At 34.8% G+C, this 19,636-nt stretch overlaps 1 protein-coding gene across 6 annotated transcripts; it reads left to right on the top strand.

Moving 5' to 3' along the window:
• The first annotated feature begins 39 nt into the window (after window positions 1-39).
• LOC123007766 (protein roadkill) lies at window positions 40-18,041 on the top strand. 6 transcript variants are annotated; one of them, XM_044403199.1, is made up of 8 exons: window positions 40-206; window positions 14,057-14,207; window positions 15,594-15,715; window positions 15,765-16,044; window positions 16,097-16,274; window positions 16,329-16,507; window positions 16,558-16,700; window positions 16,754-18,041. In XM_044403199.1, the coding sequence occupies exons 2-8, from the start codon at window positions 14,130-14,132 to the stop codon at window positions 16,896-16,898; spliced, it is 1,125 nt and encodes a 374-aa protein (XP_044259134.1). In that variant the 5' UTR covers window positions 40-206; window positions 14,057-14,129; the 3' UTR covers window positions 16,899-18,041. The 6 variants fall into 6 exon arrangements, with proteins under 6 accessions (XP_044259134.1, XP_044259133.1, XP_044259131.1 ...); XM_044403198.1 differs by lacking the exon at window positions 40-206 and adding an exon at window positions 3,572-3,820; XM_044403196.1 differs by lacking the exon at window positions 40-206 and adding an exon at window positions 5,789-5,912.
• Window positions 18,042-19,636: the final 1,595 nt, after the last annotated feature.

The raw sequence follows: 19,636 nt of genomic DNA, 5'->3' as shown, positions 1-19,636 counted from the left end.
TTGAATCACCTAGGGCCATCTATGGAAACCAGTCGAACTAAAAAAACCAAGATGGTTTCGGAGTGCTGAATTTTATTTGAGTCAAAAAATCGAATTTTTGGCTTAATTCAGACGATCAATGTTCGAATTGTATGCAAAAATGTTATTGTGTGTAGTTTCATTATGTCGTCGCCGTGAAGGCGCATGAATGCGACGTGAATTGCTGGGTAAGTATCATATGTTTATTTTTGAAGGTTATCTTTTGTTGGTGCTTCCACTTTTCGAGTCGTTGGGACATGCGAAGGGACCTAAATGGACCGAGTTTGGCCCATAAGTGCCCCAAAATCACCGCCGAGGCAGTGCGAGAATGACCGGAAATTGGCGTAATTTGTAAATAAAAACAAACACAATCCGTTTTATCTCTTGAGTGTGAACTTTCCAAGGTTAAACCGTCGGCCGTACTCGGGGGTAGAAGGCAGTTGCGTGGTTTCGCCCCCCTCGTTATTAATTGACTCCGTTTTACTCCGGACAGACATTGTTAAGTAATTCAACAAAATCCGGGTCAGGCCAAGGGCTACATTAATTCAATATATTGACACACTATCCTTACCTGCTTTTCTTCCAACGAAAACATCATTTTGTAAATGTAACAAAAGTCACGTCGGGGCACAAGTGACCGACCAAAGTCACGTCTGAGCTTGATTCAGACGCCGTGTTTTATCTCACCCCGATTACAATTAGGAATCGGTGTTATCAAAGTGTGACATATTTTCAATCTAATAAAACCACACTTGTTTTACATTATTGAAATGTTGATGTTTATGAAATGCTTGACACGAAAAAATCCTTCATTTATCCGTGATTATCAGTGTCATAATTTCAATGTAATAAATTTTAGACACCATCAATGTCAACGAATTTTCGGTGTCGGATTTATAAAATAATTCGAAGCGGAAGCGCCGACGCTCGTCCGGAATATTTTAAGTCGGCAGTGTCTCAAATCCGACTTTTTGTCCATCTAAAATAAGAAAGTGACAGATTTCGAGTCGAATTTATTTCCAAATTATTCGGTTGCATCATTGTCAATAATAAAATTAACGGGTTTTTGATGAATTTGGCTGTTTTCGTGACCCCAAAATAGGATGTGATGGGTAAAAATTTGAATTGCTAAAAAACTCATTCACGGGATTTATTTTTGGTTCTTCTAAACAAAAGATCTGGATTTATTACGTCATTTCAGATGCTTATCCGACGAAGACGACTTGCATGCGGGATGAATTCCGAATTTTTGACAAATTTTTAATTGGGCTATAAATCCACTAAGCTTTTTACAAATCGCATGATCTCAGTTGGCCATGAAAAATAAAAATAGACTTTTTGATTGACTCACAACGTCTGATGTCACTCAAAAATCCTAACAATATTTTCTGATGACTGGATTAAGAATTCTTTTCCATCATATTAAGTTGTTGATAAATATGTTTTTTTGCGTTTGACAGCTTGTTGGGGTGAAAAAGTCGTTAACTCAGTGAATAGACTTTACCACAGACGGAAAAATGTCAGAGAGAAGGGCCAGATATTTTAAAAATATCTGACCTGTTTCTTCCCTCTTGTTGCGTATAAAAGAGGTTTATGATTTTTAAATCACTTTAATAAAAGATACACATTTGCGAGATAAGAAAAATCTACAAAATAAACCATGCGTACACAAAAATTGAGTTTTCGTAAAGGGCTAAAAATCGTCTAAATCTCTCGTAAGAATCGTCCCCGTTTAATTATGAAACTTGGCCACGCTAGTGAAAGTGGATTTCACAAGACTCTGGATCGAGTGGGATTAAATTTAGACCAGTGGCCAACAAAGTGTTTAAAACAGAAACGAATGCATGCGGAGATAACTTTCACGTTGGAATTTCAACCGCGATATGTATTTTTATAATGCGATGTTTTTTTGGCACGCTTTAAAAAATACAAGGTGGACGATTTACCACCGAAGTGACCCTTATTTTAATTCGATCTGACCCAAAAAGTGTGTTGTTCTTCTTCGCGGTCTGCGGCACAACGTTTCCTCGACGACCTCTCCGTGCGAGGTCAATATTTCGTGTCCTCTGCTTGTATAACTCTCACTAAACTAATTATTGTCTGTTTCGGTTGTAACCTTTTCGAACAGAGGACATAACGCAGCTTTGAGGGGGTTCCAACGACACGTATTTACGTATTGCGTGCACAGAGGGCGCCACTTCCGTAATTTGATGTTTATTAAATCGGCGAAAAATAAATAATTACATTGATTATCAGAGTATGCGAAAATTGTTTTTCCCAATCTGCTAAATTTAGATTAGGTAGTACAAAGTACGAAACTGTTTATTATTTAGGTAACCTTAAATTTGACTTTATGGGTCAACTCGTGTTTATTTTCAAGTTTTTTTTAAAACAAATTGTTTTTTATTCTCGTAGAATCAGATATAGGCAAAATCTTTTATTTACAAAACGATTGTCAAAACAAATACGCAACATTAAACTTGTCCTTATTTAAGCAATAATCTAGGGCGTTTCAAATTGTAACAATTAGCTATCTCGTAGGTTTTAATTAAACTGAATTAAGTCCACAGTTTAAAAGTTTTCAGCACTTAGACCTTCAATAAAAAGAAAGTCATTTTTCCCTTCTTCAATAAGTAATAATTTGCATTCATTTATTTGTAGAGAGCACTTAATTGACTAGAATGGCCAACAATCTAAAATTCTCATGACTCAATGCGAGAAATTAGGCCATAAATGTATAACTCGACGTTTACTGTGACAAGCAATTTTTTTTTACATGAGATTATCTCGTTGATCTACCAAGAAGAAATTAAATGTGTCAACATTGAATGCAGATGTGGACGATTTTATTTTTTTTATGGTCGAGTGAAAGTACAAGAACTGAATTGTTGGTCGTCTAACTTGGATTTTTATTTGACGGAAAATCGAATTATCTCGTTTTCGCCAAATTTATAAAGGAAGAAAATAATTTAGCATCCGACTTTACGTGATTGGGAGCTGTTAGTGTGATTTCCGGTCTGCGACGAAAGTTTTTTTTTTTTAATTTTATAAATCAGGATTTCACCGAAATTTTCTAACATTCCACGTATTTAAATATTTTTTGACCTTGCGTCTCAAGTGAGGTCCTATCTAGTCGCAATAAAGCTATAAAATTCGTTTTTCCTCGGATAATTGGTAGGCAATTAGAGTGCAATTCTGAGAGGGAATTAATAAGTTTTATAAAGGAAAATTCAAGGAAACGATCATTTCGCAATTTCAGTGGGAAGCTCATCTTTCGTTACAAAATCTGAATTTTTCATACGTCACCGTAACCGTAGAGGTTTTACGTAACATCTAATTTTCCAAATCTCTTTGTTTTTCCCCTTGAAATTGAACACATGCGCGAAATTTCCGACTTATAGTTGCTTTTTTGAATTCAGTGCGGCAGAGCTTTAGGTGGTGCAACGTCGGAAGGACTCCGTATTGATCCGGGAGAGAGCTTTATCTCTTCACCGGAGCATTTTGGAATTTGTGTGTCTTTGACGTCGCCACCGAACCAAGTCGACGCCGTCCGAACGGTGCTTTTTCCTCTGCGAGTGGGGGCCGATAAAGCACGGATCTCTAATTTGATGTAGTTCTCCATCGTGCTTTGATGGAGATGGTTTCGTTCACATCTCGCTCGGAGCTTTGTTTATTTTCCTAAAGTGGGGTTAAGTTTTGACAGCGAGAAAGTGAAAACGTGTGCTTGAAGTGCGGTGAAAAAATTCAGTGAAAAATTCACAGTGACACGTGGATTAACCCATGTCAAAATGGCCTTAGCTAGGTAAGGATGCTCTTTTTTGGGGCCGGTTTTTGTGTGGTCGAAAACAATCGAATAACCCACCCATGTTTATGTGTGCCAGGCTATGTAGAGCACGGCTGGTTGCTTCAATCTAGAGATTTTCAATGACCCCAAAATGCCGACTAATATCGCCATGAAACCCTACATTCAAATGCCACGCTTTGGGAAAGTTTCGGTCGAAAATGCACGACGTCCGGCCCTGTGGCCCTGTGGTGTGGGGAGAGGGTTCATCTCTCAGCTGTCGGCCCAAGGGTAACATACGTATTTTTTCCTCCTCTTTGCTTTTATTCGAATCGAGTCGAGGCGTTTTTTCGGCCGTTACAGCTGCATACTTTTGTTCTTCTTTGTGGGGCCATCGGACCCAGGAGGCCTCCAAGGCCTCGGTCATCGGCCGGGAATAGCTCCATGCATCGTAACGTTCTTGTTTCTGCATTACGGTCTGAGCATTTGAGTTATTCAGAGGGACTTTATTTGAATTAATTAACGACACGAGAAAGTGGTTTTAATTTTATCACAATTCGTAAAGGCAAAAAAAATGTCATTAGGTGCCTCAGAAAGAGGAAACACCAAAAAGTGTTTTGGAGCAGTATTTACGAGTAGAATATTTAAAACAATGGACAAATAATTATCAAGTCTTATCACTTATTTGTATTTTAAATACATAATGAAATAATATAGAGGTGCAGGAAGTACAGTCACTATAAAAAAAATGGAATAAAACTTCTGTGTGGCCTGATTTTTTGATCAAAAAATGAAAATTTTGATGTCAAACCTCGTAACCACATTTTCATAATAATGATTTTTAAATCAAGAATTAGATCATTGCATACATTCTCTTAGTTTCTTTCTGTACTCAGTTTAATAAGAGTACATTTTTGATGCCATGCACATCACCCACTTTTAGCAAACTGTAATAGATGTTCCAATTGCTCGTTGATCTGTAATTCTAACATTATGATATGCCAGAACATCATTAATAATTTTGATATATCGGTCGATAATAAAAAACTATTAATCCCAACAATTTCCTGTTTTATATTCTCCATTTCTTGGGCGACATTGAAGCTGATTGCTTAACTTCTGTGAATTATCAGCCCTCTGTCGTGGGCTTTTGCCTATCAATAATTGAGCGACTCATTATCGATTATGTTGTATAATTTTTTAATGTACTCTCACTAAATTAAATTTAATCGTCCCTTCCACATGAATGGAGCGTTCACTTTCCATTTATGTGCAATAACGAATAATACGAGGGTGATTTAAAAAGTGTCAACACGTCTGCGGCGTTTTTGACCTTTGACATCAATTTCCTGAGCATAATTTCGATCGGTAATTACGGTACTATTTGATTACCTTTGAGTTTATGTGGGTATCTATCGAGCCAAATAAAGTGGGCACAGTCAAGACTTCAATGTCAAACAAGCAATAATTTGTAACACGAACGCAAACATTAAATTTCAAATAAAGGGTGATGATAATCTTGAAAATTATTGCGATTTGTCGTTTTGCAAAAACTGATTTTTTCTATCAGTGGTGGGTTATAATTGTCAGTACGTTGTAACCTTGGCAGTAAACCGAAAATACGAAAATAAAACCGGGCACGATGCTGTACGTACCGATATAGTTGGTGATTTCATTGCATTCGTGAATAATTTATCCAATTCCGAAAGAAGTTTGTCTTACGTCAGGTAAAAAATTGATTTTTGCACTTGCTACAGTTGGCGTTTATTGATAATAGATAAGGCAACCTCCAGTGATATCAAAAAATTTCGCAATTACGCGTTTATATGCAAGGCCGTTTTATTTAATCATTTACAGTGTGTTATTTCACGTGCTGGCCTTGCGAGCAATTTTAGGAGATATAAATTGCACGTCGAAAAAATACCGAACAAATGAAAATAATTTTTTCGCACTAGTCCAATGTCACATTGATAATCCTTTTATCACCTGGTCGAAGCAAACACAGAAGCACAGTAGAGTGATAAGTGGCGTTGACAATGTCACATCAATGCGGAAATTACATAAAAACAAGACTCAAAGAAGCTCCGGTGGTTTTCTTGGGCCGTTTTTGGAGGTAAACACTTTATTTCTAATTCGGTTTGTTACCACTGATCATAAAACTCGAATAACATCCGCTTAAATTAACATAATATTTTGATAAATTAATTATCTCATAATTCTTGCGTTTAAAGTATCTGTTTAATAAAAAAAGTATTTTAAATTCAGACGTGATTGAATTGCAAACTGCAGAACAGCTTTAGTTTATGAATTTTTTCACATTTAAAACGATACTTTAATGAGATCTCTTGAGGCTGTTTTTTTGCATAAATGACTTGAATTAAATGGATTTTAGTCTAAATGATTATTTAATGATGAAAAACGATTGTCTGAAGAATTTCCTTGATTTTTTTTCTAAACTTGAAAGGTCATACTAACGGTGCCCTGGACATTGTAATTTATTATGAGAAAGTTACTTTAACCCTTGCACAAGTTTGACTCGTAAGTCAGACATTGGCAGATAATCGAAATTAAAAATATTGCAATTTTGATGCTGACATTGGAACAATAATTAATTTTAAGAAAATGGTATGTTACGTCACATTTAAAATAAATTTGTTTTGCTTGATAAGTTCAGATATCTTTATTTATAAACTTTTGTTTGATTTGATAAATTGGTTTATTTATAAAATGCAATAATACTTGGATTGTAAAAATTAAAATCGGCTAGAAAATTGCAAATTTGACACTTTCCACGTAACGATCGAAAGAAAGTAGATTTCACTTCCGTCGTCGAAAAACGCACTTTTCTAAATCTATTGTTTCGTTATCCAAACACAGAAAAATCATATTTTCGTTTCACATAATCGAGACAAAAGAGATAAGTTTGTTCTTAATTTACATAATGAATAATTTGGTCGTTCTGGTTTTTCTTCCGTAATAAAAAACGATCGCATGTCGTCATTGTCATGTCCTAGCATTTAATTCGCCGTTCCCCCGAATTAGTATCCAATTCCGTAAGCGCACATTCATCAGTCATCACCTCGAATCCTCCCACACATCCGAGTAATAATATTTAAAAAGTTGACCCGAATTATCGTAACAACGAGTAAACCATCGGTGCTCCGCCCCTCTTCGTGTCGAATAATGAGTTTGCGAATCGCGCGAATTCGGCGATCTGCTCCAGTTCCAAATCCAGAGTGTCCTCGTCGTCGCCGTCTCCATAACCAGGTTTTCTATCGAGAACGCCAACGAATGCACCACGTCGGTTCAGAGAAGGGGAACAGTATGGCGACCCCTGACCTGGCCCGCTCCGGATCTAGAGCGGAGATGTTGGGGGACTTCGTCGTTCTACTTTCATACTCTACATCAGACACGCGCTCGCGCTTAGAAAATGCGATATCTGGATCTTTGCAGTGATTCAATTCCGCATTTTCGCAAAGGGGAACACTTTTTTTGGTGGAGATCGCGCTATAGAATGACTTTCTTCAAGAGCAGATTTTTTCGGGTTTTGTGAAGGTAAAGATCAGCCGTCCGTGAAAATGCTAGACTCGGGGCCGACGAGACGGCACATTTTTGAAACATCATTTCCTGGTCTTGTCAAAAATTAAAAAAGTGATGATTTTTATCTCAAAGCTCGCATTTAAGCTAAAAATTCGGACTAAAACTCAATCTAGGAGGAAATTGACACCTGCCTGTTACGAAAATTTTAATTATTATTACATCCAGAGACTTATCTTACATATTTTAAGTAGAACACCGTCTATTATTATTAATATTTATTTAGCAAAAATTCAATTAAGAAAACTTACTGTGTAATGTAATTTTAAAAAATCATTAGACTTTTTAATTATTAATTATGATGTATGCAGTGGTCGCAGCCTGGAATTGTTCACACTAGCAATTATTGTTATTAGGATTAGATCATATGTGTTTGTCTATTTTATATGGGCAAGGTCGAGATCGCATACATGTATAATTTCAAGATGATTTCACGGAAACGAAAATTATGTAACGTTGTCATCTCTACGAACTGAATCGTTTAAAAGTTTCGGTAATTACTCGTGGGCAAAAATAAAACACGTTGGACCTTCGATACTTTTAAATGTGTTTGTTTTAAGTTAATTCAAGGGCGTTGTTGTTGGTTCGAGACGATTTTTTTCGTACCCAATCGAAAATTGTTTTTCTCGAAAGTCAACTTTTCTCTTTGAATGATTTCAATGAGGAGGAAAAACTGCCTTGAGCTGTTACAACCGACAATCAAGTTTGTGAAATATTTTACCTTGGAAATGGAACGTGGTAATGATAAAAGTTGTTTAGTGGTTTTCTTTCCGTAAAGATTATCACATTGTCATTTTTATTAAATATTTTCTTCGAAAATTTTGCCATAAAAATAATGTTGCAACTATGATTTAATTGTGAGGTATTTATGCGTCACTGTGTATATTATAGGAATTTTTTTTGTCCACGTTTTCGGATTGTTTGCTTGACGCAGACCAAAGGTAATTATGCCTATCAACTAGTCCTTTATTCGGCCTTCAGTCAAACGTTTTGAAGGTTAAGATTTATTAAAAATAGCTAAAGCACCACACTTTCCATTACACGTGCTTATCTTGCTTGATAATGATTCGTCGGTGCAAATTAGCTTTTCTGCGCTAGAAAATTTTAATTCGATAAAACCTTTCGCGTGTCATTTTTTACAAAAGGATAATAATTAGAGAGATGGTTTTACGAGATGACCTCGTATGTGAGCTTTTTAGGTTATTTTCGTGTCACACTGTGTTTTTTTACAGTGTGTTAAATAATTATGTATGTGAGGTATTACTTAATACAGTTTATAGCCTATTGATACAGCATTTTATTAACATGGCATACATTTAATAGAGCGTGGTAGCTGCAACAAATGTGAAATAATTCACTGTCTCTGTTGCGAGTAGACACTTTCCAAAAAATTTCATTTGTTCCCTAATTTATTTTCAAAAGTCGTAATTTAGTTGAAGGGTTTCGAATCTTGTAATTAATTTTTCATGGAAGGTTTCCCAGAAAACTCGATACTTTTTTCGTTTGTAACAATGTATGTTTTTGTGTTCGAGATGTCAGCAATAAAAGAAATTAAATCGGAAATCGTCTAAAGACCTACTTTTTGTGATTACAATGACGCGTCCTTCTCGTCGCCCTTAACCCAGATTTCGGGGGTAATCGAGTGATTGAGGGTTGAAAGTATAATAAAAACATGTCATGCTGGAACACGTTCGTTCCAAATATCGAATTTTGTTGAAATACAGAAAAGTGCATTTAAAAAGTTACACGCAATGAGTGAAAGTCTTTTAGTGAAATTATCAAAGTAAATTTTAAGCGAACAATTTCACAACACTGACTGCTACGTTATTTTTCTCTGACCCATATTGTAAGCTGTTTGCTTTTATGACGCTCATCATTTTTTAAATTGTCATTACGTAATTGTGTATATTGCTAATTAATTACTAATTAGATTATGTCGTTTGACCTAGAGGCGGAAGCTCGTGATATGTTACAATCTGTTTCTTTTATATAAATTTTAAAAGTTGCTTCGAAAATTGAATAAAAATGGATACAGGTCGATAGCATCTCCGGAAATATCGCTCTGTATCCGAATTTGATAGTATTGTTTGGTGAAAGAAATTTCGGTGAAATTCAAACGTTACGTTCACGTTTTGAAAGAGTAGAAAGCATCGCCCTTGAACGGTGAAACCCAGCAGTAAAATCTATACAGATAACGTTTCAACCAAAACTTTTTACTTAAAAAAAATGCGATGACCCCAAACGCCGAGAAATAACAACCAGCAACGTCTCATTACAATTTCAAATATCTATTTTCAATGGTAAAAAATTAGCACAGAAAAAGGACAAGGGCTATTTTAACGTGTGCGCCCTATAATCGAAAATAACCTTCTATTTTCGAATCGTGTTTACATGAACGAAATCTCTTCAATTCGGGTCAGTCTCTCGATCTAGGTAAAGAGTTACCTTTAACGAGAACAATAATAAGTCGAGTTGTGGAATCGCATTACTTTTACAGTCGCACCTTCACACCTCTCTTAAAATTGCAAAACTCAACGGATTTCACTTGTACATTTTTCCCTACGGTTTAATTAATCACTTTTCGATTGTTGAGTAACGACACCTACAAAATAAATGGTAATCGAATGAACTTGATCAAGAACACTATTGTATTCTATCGGTTTTATCTAGAAACGGATTTAGAGGGCAAGGAGATTTTTCGAAGGTGAGTTGTAATAGCAATGACACGCATGGTAGCAAAAAAATTAAAGTTACGGAAATGGTCTGATCGCGATTTTTTGATACATTTACGTAAAAAAGGTCAGAGAGTTATTTTCGCCTTATCAGTAAAAATAACAATAACAAAATGGCGAATTTTAAAGTGTTATAATTTTTTAGTGCAACCTCGTTTTGATCAAACAACCTTGTGAAAAATGGTCAAATTAAAAAAAAGTAGTTTGATTGTTTTTCAAGATCACGGGTGAAATTTCACTGATAAGATTTAGACCGGACATTGATAAAGTCAAGAATATCTATCTAAATTCAAGGTTAGATAAATGATCATTTAAATGATTGATCAATTTTAAGTGACCGTAATTTAGTCATTTGTCTAAATAAAATCGAGCGAAATTTTGAAACGCTCAGTAGAGTTCCTATGGCAACAAAATACGTCAGCGAAAATTATTATGAAACTGTAACGTGTCGAGTAAAATAGCATCACTAATGACTTATTTTTGGATTTTTAAATTGATAATGTATCGGTGTAACATTTCGGGTGATAAATCGAGTGATAAAAACGGCAATAAAACTAAACATTTTACGACGATTTAAAACAGTTCATGAATTGTATTTCAATTTATCAACTATTGCATAACGAAATCACTCTGAAAAAAAATATTTCACCAAGGTCTCCCCTATTTATAAATAAAATCTCGTCCTCGCCTTGGTGGTTCGATTTTTTGGTGGTAGATGAAGGGACGAAGCCGAAATTTTTAGGTTCATGAAGTAATTTAACTTTCTCCTGAATGTAGGAACGCCGTGCTGATGGTTCCATGTAAAAGAGAAATCGATATAGTAGAGCGCGGGTGTTCAATAAGGAATAAAGAGCGCATAAAGGGAAAGCGCGGGTCCTTTCGCTCTCTCGGCCGGGTGAAACTAGGAAACATTTCACCAGAGCCGATACTGTTGCCTTAAAATAATTACACAACGACCCATTGCATTGAATAATAATCGATCCGTGGATTACGGACGACGAAATGATGACATCTTCGAAAGATGATGACAAAAGAGGAAGACAAAAAAAAATATTCTGTAGGTATTTAACTTTCAAATATCTGTAAACCAAAAATGGAAGAGTTTAAAGCAAATAAATAAATTTATTCAAACAACGAAAATACTGAGTAATAAAGAACGAAGTATGTGTTTTTGCGTATTGTGTATTGATATCAATCGCTGAAACAACTAAATAAATACCGTATGATTCAAAATATTTTTGATAAGAGACTACGTAATAAAAAGCTTCGAAGTCTTTTTTTACTGATTCTCACAATGTTCTAAAATTTTTGGTGCCACGATTTTTTAATTAATTTTATAGTTATTTATTGTAAAATTGTGTGAGGTGGCGTTTTATCCACGCAAGAATGTTTAACCGCCAGAACGTCAGTTCGAGCGGTTAATCTCCTTAAGTGGATAAAACGCGACTAACACACGACTGCAATATAACGTTTTATCCACAATCACAGGCCTAAATTATTCCAAACTTAATTAAAAAGTAAACTAACGTTTAAACGTCACGCCAAATGTGCTTTCGGTTAAACGTAGTAAGCTGTTACGCGGTGCGTTGGTTACTAACAGTGGAATAAAGTTACTTTATTCCACTAGTGGATAAAGTGATACTTTATACGCATCTAAAGTGTGGAATAAAGTCTCTTTATGGAGTGATTGTGGATAAAGTCTCTTTATAGAGTGATTGTGGATAAAATATTTTTCATGCATATTTACGTAAATACATAAAGTTACGTAGACAGTAGACACAGACGTAAGACAAAAAAAGTAGGTATGTTTTTTGTTTATCAAGTTATAGATCATGATTTTTTTTTATGAAACAATTATTGTTTTGAGTTTATTATTATGTTTTTGATGGTGCAATTATTTTTTTTATCAGATAATAATTATTTTTGATACAAGATGTATAGTGTTTCTTTATATTAATTATAAAATTTATTGTGGTCAGAAAAGTGATTACTTGTAAATAGTAGATGTGGGGTCGAAATCGACTTTTGAGAAATAAAATTTGAGTCTAGTCTTTGCTCAGGCAAAAATACCACAAACCTTTTTTTTAACAAACTCGAAGTCAAGATTGAGAACATTCTCGGAAACATCACTATAAAAAAATACAATGCTGTACCTACCCTTACCTCCTATTGTATTTTAAATATTTTGTCATTTCACTAAAGTAACAATCTGGGCAATTCATGAAATTCAATACATGAAATTTTCATAATGCTTTTGACCACGTTTTTATTTAGATTCACAATACAACAGTAAGGATAAAATATAAACAGCAATTCAATGATTAAGAAACAGAGATTACAAGACGTAATAATGTTGCAGTAAAAGGAAGTGAAGCACAAAAATATTTTCTGCTGTGTGTAGGTAGGTTTTTACTTTTTTATTTGCTATATTCCTGTGTAATACAGAAATATTGGGATTTTGTCTTGTGGTCTATTATAGAAAAACATTTGTTTGTTCAGTAACATAAATAAGAAGGGATGGAGTATTTATCTTTAATACCTTTGGGTTATTTTATTCGCTTGTAGCCCGTAATATCAAAAATTGGTTGAGAAGCTAAATTTCGTTATCTTGTCAACTTTGATTTGAGTGTCAAGTAGCATTTTCGCAGCAAACACTTCTTGAATGCGATAACGATGTGGGAATAGAAACACACACATCTTTGCTAACAAAGTGCACATATCTCCTCCTACTCCACCAGCAACAGCACGCATACATAAGACCCTGAATATTCGAAATTTCTCCCTCGTTTCTCCGGGCGTTCTCCCCAACGAGGGTCCATCCCTCGCGAACGTCGGAAACGGCCGTTGACCCAAACCTCTTGAGCACAGGAGCGTTGTACTAAGTCTGACCTTCAATAAACAGTCATCATCCTCAAGCTAACTGTCTGGTTTATCATCGAATCCACGGCGGGGTGTTTGACCTTGCCGTGCAGATTTTTCGTCATAAACACGCTCAGGTTGACAATTAGCTATTTATCGACGTGAATGGAACGTCGAGTACCGCTATTCGTAGTAAAATTCGTCATTATTGAATAGAGACAATGATTTTTGCGGGCGTTGGCCATCATGTTCGTCGTCTACCTGCCGAGAAAAGGACCCGAATCGACCTTAAAATCTCAAGGAACTACCTGAGATCCTCGACGAGGTACTCTGCGAGAGGAGTTCTTTTAGTTCGGACGTGAAGGTTTACTTGCGTTCGAGAAAGGTGACATGTGTGGTGAATGTTGACCGTTGTGTCTCTGCACCCTCCAATGATAAATATGGCTGTTTACGAATGCTGTCAATGTCAAAAGTCACGTTTCTTCGGAATCGGTTATCTTATCGGAATTGACTTTCCTGCTAAACCTTTGTGGTAAAGAATCTCGCTTATTTATTTATACACACTTTTGTTTTGCTTTCACCGCTTTTGACGACCAGAAATCATAAAAGCACTTGTAATTCGAACACATTTTTCCTGTTGAGCAGTGTATTTCATACACGATCCGGAATAAAAACAAACTTCAGGTCCTGTTCTTAGTTTAAATATTTTATTGTTACGAGAATACAGCGTGTCTCGGGGAAGGTTTCCTTGGCGAATCTCTATTATTATAAACAAAATTATTACAAATTTAATCAATAAAACACAAAATAGAAGTAAAAAGATCTATTCATGTCTTAATTTAATTTAGGTAAGAGAAACCAATTTTATTAATCAACAAAAAAACGAAAAATTGGGATTGTTTTTGTTTGATCAGCAAGTTAAATTTTGTATTAATTTTTGTAATAGTTAAACTCTAAATTCAAGACATTATTTTAGGTATTTTTGAAAGCAGTTAACAATATTTTTTTTTTTGTAAAAAATGGTAATGGAAAATTTGAGTTTTGTATTAAAAGTGGTGTTTCGTTGCAGGCTGCCGGTGGTGAGTGATTGCTCGGCCGGCCAAACGGCCCGAGTCAGCTCCAACCTGCATCCCACGAGTACCATGGCTGTTAGCCGCGTGCCGAGTCCACCACCCCAGGAGGTAAACACCCCAGTGGCCGAGAACTGGTGTTACACGCAGGTAAGTCAATCCGCCGTCGAGCAACCCGTTCCTTTAGATTATTTTCTACCTATATGCACCACACCAGAGGTAAACTGCTCAACCAAACGGCAATGTTCTTTCTGGTGCTGACCTTGGTTGAGGCCAACGGCTCTTGACTTGGAAATTATAACTCTGGCCTGTGTGACCGAGCACCACGAATTCACAGTTAGTTTCATTTGACCATAACAATAAAATTTCGAAAAACGGTCCGAAAATTACAAGAGAGAGAGAGAGGTGAAAAAATTCATAAGCTGAAGGATTTCTTCGCTCAAGAACAACGTCGACGGCGTGAATGCCCTTGTTCAGGGTCGAAAATCCGAACACACATAGAGCCATCGCATTATTTTTAAATGTTGCAAGGTTTTCTGCCGGTCTATTGTTCACCCATTCATGACAAATATCGAAGGAAGTCATCAGCGAATTGTTTTACATTATTTTTCGTTTTTAAAAATAGAACTCAAATTTGTCGTCTTTATCAGTAGAGTAATTTTAGAAGCGATGATGTTGTTCTCATCTGAGGAAACATTCAAGCGTTTGTAATGGAAGTTTTCTTTCATCCACTTCACATCACTCAACCATTTTCCATGGAAGTTAATCAAAATCCGAGTTTCTGAGTTTAATTACCATAAATTCATTATTTTGTATAACAGAAAACAAAGTTTACGTGTACACAACCAATCATTAATTTTCCTTAAATCTCCATTTATCTTGCTCCATTTTTTGACTAATTTATAACAAAACATCAATTAGTGTATTTCACAACTCAACTTTTATTCAAAAAAAGCCAAGATAGAAAAAGAAGATAGAAAAAGGTTCTCTTTACTTTGGTTTTTCTAGATTTGTCAACACTTAAAAATGAAAAATTACATGGTTATTCAAAAAACATAAATTTAATATCATTATTAAAAGTTTATTTAATGTTTTGTTTATAATTAATTTTTTTCTCCAAAAAATTGTTATTTTTGGTGGGCTTTCTAGAGTTTTTTAGTTTGATTTTTAAAGACATTTTGAAAAACAAGTGAAACGTCAAATTGTGACGCACGCAATTTTGTGCTGTTGCGCTTTTGTGTGTGTTTTTTTTTTTAATTTAAAATTTGCGATACAGATTTTAAATCGACTAATGGAAGTCTTAAAAACTTGCGAAAAATCGTTTGTCATAAAATTACGTCGCAAAAAGGTTAGTTTTTGAAAGAATCAAGTAGGTGTGTGAAATGTCAAAATTTTCTTTTTCTGTCATTTTACCAACGCGATGTATCAATTTCAAAAATTCATGTTATTTTATTCGACTTTTGTACGCCAAAAGAAGGTTTTTTGTGTATTATTTGTGGTTCATAATTTAATTTTGTGATTTTTTACTTGTTTCAGGTGAAAGTCGTAAAGTTCAGCTACATGTGGACAATAAATAATTTTAGTTTCTGTCGCGAAGAAATGGGCGAAGTTTTAAAATCTTCGACGTTTTCGGCAGGGGCTAACGATAAATTAAAATGGTGCGTAAGTTTGTTTGATGTGTTGGTAAAATTAAAGGAAATATTGTAGGTGTCTAAGGGTGAATCCTAAAGGTTTGGATGAGGAAAGCAAGGACTATCTTTCACTGTACCTCCTTCTTGTGTCGTGCAATAAAAGCGAAGTTCGAGCCAAATTTAAATTTAGTATATTAAATGCGAAAAGAGAAGAAACGAAAGCGATGGAGAGTCAAAGGGCGTACAGATTCGTACAGGGGAAAGATTGGGGCTTCAAGAAGTTCATTAGAAGAGATTTTTTGTTGGACGAAGCCAACGGTCTGTTACCCGACGATAAACTTACGATATTTTGCGAAGTGAGTCGATGGAAATTTGCGCATTTTGTTTATTCAAAATTTGGAATTGTAGGTCAGTGTTGTCGCTGATAGTGTAAATATTTCTGGCCAGTCGAATACAATTCAATTTAAAGTGCCAGAATGTAGGTTATCGGACGATTTAGGTTTACTTTTTGAAAATCAAAAATTTAGCGATGTTACTCTTTCGGTAGGCGGTAGGGAATTCCAAGCACATAAGGCTATATTAGCAGGTGAATATTTTGTGGGGTTATGGGATGTAGAGAAATGATTTGTGTGAATTTTAGCGAGGAGTCCCGTATTCCAGGCCATGTTCGAACATGAAATGGAAGAGAGAAAACATAATAGAGTAGATATAACGGACGTAGACCATGAAGTATTACGAGAAATGCTTAGATTTATCTATACAGGAAAAGCGTCGAATTTGGAGAAGATGGCGGACGATTTGTTAGCCGCCGCCGATAAGGTTGTTCAAAATTTTTGCTTGTGGTTGAAATTAATCTTTTATTTGTTTAGTATGCGTTGGAACGACTCAAAGTGATGTGTGAAGAGGCGTTGTGTACGAACTTATCAATAGACAATGCTGCCGAAATTTTAATATTGGCAGACCTGCACAGCGCCGACCAGTTGAAAGCACAAGCAATAGATTTTATAAATACGTAAGTTGTTGAAAATTTCATGGTCGATCGAAAATTGATTGTCACGTTTTAAGGCACGCGACGGACGTGATGGACACACCCGGTTGGAAAAGTATGATCCAAACGCATCCTCATCTGATCGCAGAGGCGTTCCGTGCGTTGGCGACCCAGCAGATCCCCCCCATAGGTCCACCACGAAAAAGGGTGAAACAGAGCTGAAGCTCGTGATAGTGCCACAGACTGCTATCGATGTGTTCACAATTAAGACACTCTATGAGTGCTTTTAGTATATGGCTAACGTTTTGTTAAAAAATCATCAAAAATCCTGTGTAACTTTAAGTTTTAAAGTTTTGTTTTGCGGTTTAAGTGAGTTGTTCCGGAATTCGATCTGATATTTATTAAGTTAAATCGGAAGGTGCTCACTTGGCCGATTAAACAAACGGAATTGTGATATAAAATGACCACAGCTTGTTCCTATCGGGGGACTTCTCAACCTCTTTTTTTATTTTAAGTTAGTGTTGTATTGATTGATCTCTCCGGATAAGTTAAGAGAGCAGAGTTTGTCGATATTTTCAATTGTCACTTGTGTCGGTACTACATATCTTCATTGTTTTACACGGTCGGATAAGAATTATTTCAAACAAGTGATTTTGTAATATATTGGTAGTGATATGTATTATAGTTATGACATTGAAATTGGTGAAATCAGTGACAGCTCTTTTATTAATTCGATGTGGACAAATTGTAAACAAATTAATTCGTGTAAATAGTAGTGCTTTAAAAATGTCATAGCTAAAAAGAAAAATTGCAAGAAATTTATAGATACAGTTGTCGTTTCGTCAATTTAGTAAAACAGTGTCAAAGAAGGTTGTTTAATGGCTTACTTTTAACGGACTGTACAGTATTGCGCTTCTGCTTCCTGTCCCTGCCGTATGGCAGTTTCACCCTTCGGTATTGATAATAATAAAACATGCCATACATGTTCTGTGATAAGCCCATGATTTCTCGCTTCATTGTGTATTGTTAAATTTGTTATTTGTATTAACGACTTCGTTTACGTTTGAACTAGCACTTAGCTTTCTTCCGGAACCAATGAATAATAATGGCTAGATAGTTTTTTGAAACCTAAGTACAAGACAAGTGTTACCTCATCATTATTATTACGAAAAAACTACTTTCTTTCTGAACGCCCCTTTGTACTGATTTGTTTGTCACTCTGTACTTATTTCCAGTACATGAGGTGCTGACATGGCGGTTCACATGTGTATTTCACTGATAGGATTACATTAATCATTGATCATTGTTTCCATTTTACTTTAAATCATAGCACATATTTAATAAAATGCATTTTCATGATAAAAACAACAGTTTACACCTTATTTCACTCTATACCCACTCTTTTTCTTTTGGTTTAATTAAAACGACTTGTATCAGAATTTTTTTAATCAATTTACGAGAACTCAAAACAGTTTTTTGTCTTTTTTTTTTGTAAAAATGGATTACAAAATATCTTCAAAATCATCAAAGTAAGGCGAGTGTTGTAGTTTTGAAATAATGGTTTCATTAAAGAAAAAAATTATAAATTTTTCACTTAGAAAGGATGTGAAGGTTAATACAATTAAACTCCAAAATGTGTTGAAAATACGTTTCAATGGTTTATTTCCATTTTCTTCAGATAAAACATGTCTGAAGAAGAAAATGGAAATGAACCATTGAAACGATATTTTAAACACATTTTGGATTTTAATTGTAATAACGTTCACGTTCCGTCAAGTATAAAGAAATCATAACACAAAGTTGAGATTCCTAAAACATTTTCATCAACGGAATTTTTCACACTTTCGTCTTCCAAGTACCTACTACGAAATATCCAGGGAACTAAAGAGGGAGGTAAGAAAGTATTTGCAAACTGTTTTTTTCTTTCCGTTGTTTCAAAATGAAATTAGATTACAAAGCTACTTCATTATCAACCAATACAGGCAAGAAATCTCTTTTTAACTTACATGCGCACAGTGTCGAGAATTTTGTAAATACATAAAAGAAAATAAATGTTTTAATAAACGTTGGAATTTTTATTTATTTGAACTTCTAGAACTTGTACCTTTACCAGTGCTACAGATTTTTTTGAAAAAAAAACTGGAATTTGTTTTTTTTCAGGAATTTTTAACTATTTTGACTATTTCTTTCCGTTCTAAATCGCAATTAAATTAAAAATCTAGTTAACTATCAGTCAGTATAGGTAAAAATATCTTTTAGCTTATATGACTAGTGTCTAGAATTTTGTAAGTAAAAGAAAATGAGTGTTTTAATAAACGTTTTAATGTTCTATAACTTGTACTTCTAAAACTCTGATACATATTTTCTTTGAAAAAAAAAAACTTGATATTTATTTAATTTTTCAGGAATTTACTAAGGGTTTTAACTATATATTTCTTGGGTAATTGTCGATATAATAAAAATGACAGCCATGAACAACTTTGAATTTGTGATCAGAAAAGAAAATTTCCAAATATTGTCAATATTTCTTTTATTCTCCAAAAAATCTGTTGAAATGACTAGAGATTTGTTTACCCCTTTCCCATGTGAATATTAAGTAAAATTATTTTTTAGAAAAAAAAAACAAAGCTTTTGATGGGACCTGTTGTATAAAGTATTTTTGTTGGCCAAAAGTCGTAACGGCAATTTTTTTAAGGATTCCTTAGAAATTATTAAGTAAATGAAGAATTCATTAAAAAGAAATTATTTTTTGTTTATTCTTAAAAAGTGACGAAAAGTTTCGCGTGCTTGACCCTTTATTAGTACTGAAAACCGAATTTAAATTCATTTTTGGTTCAGAAGTGCATTTATTGACTGAATCCTGCCCCAACGACCCCCAATTCAAAAATTTGCGCGCCAACCCCCCTCGCATCTGTTTTTCCAAGATCCTTAGCGTCTTTCGCTTAAAAACCCCCTAGTCC

This window comes from Tribolium madens, unplaced genomic scaffold (assembly GCF_015345945.1).
Source record: "Tribolium madens isolate multiple individuals breed KSU strain unplaced genomic scaffold, Tmad_KSU_1.1 Scaffold_3;HRSCAF=73;Tcas5.2_LG2, whole genome shotgun sequence".
Lineage (NCBI taxonomy): Eukaryota > Metazoa > Arthropoda > Insecta > Coleoptera > Tenebrionidae > Tribolium > Tribolium madens.
The sequence above is the reverse complement of the archived record's forward strand: the minus strand, read 5'-3'. Positions and strand labels throughout refer to the sequence as shown.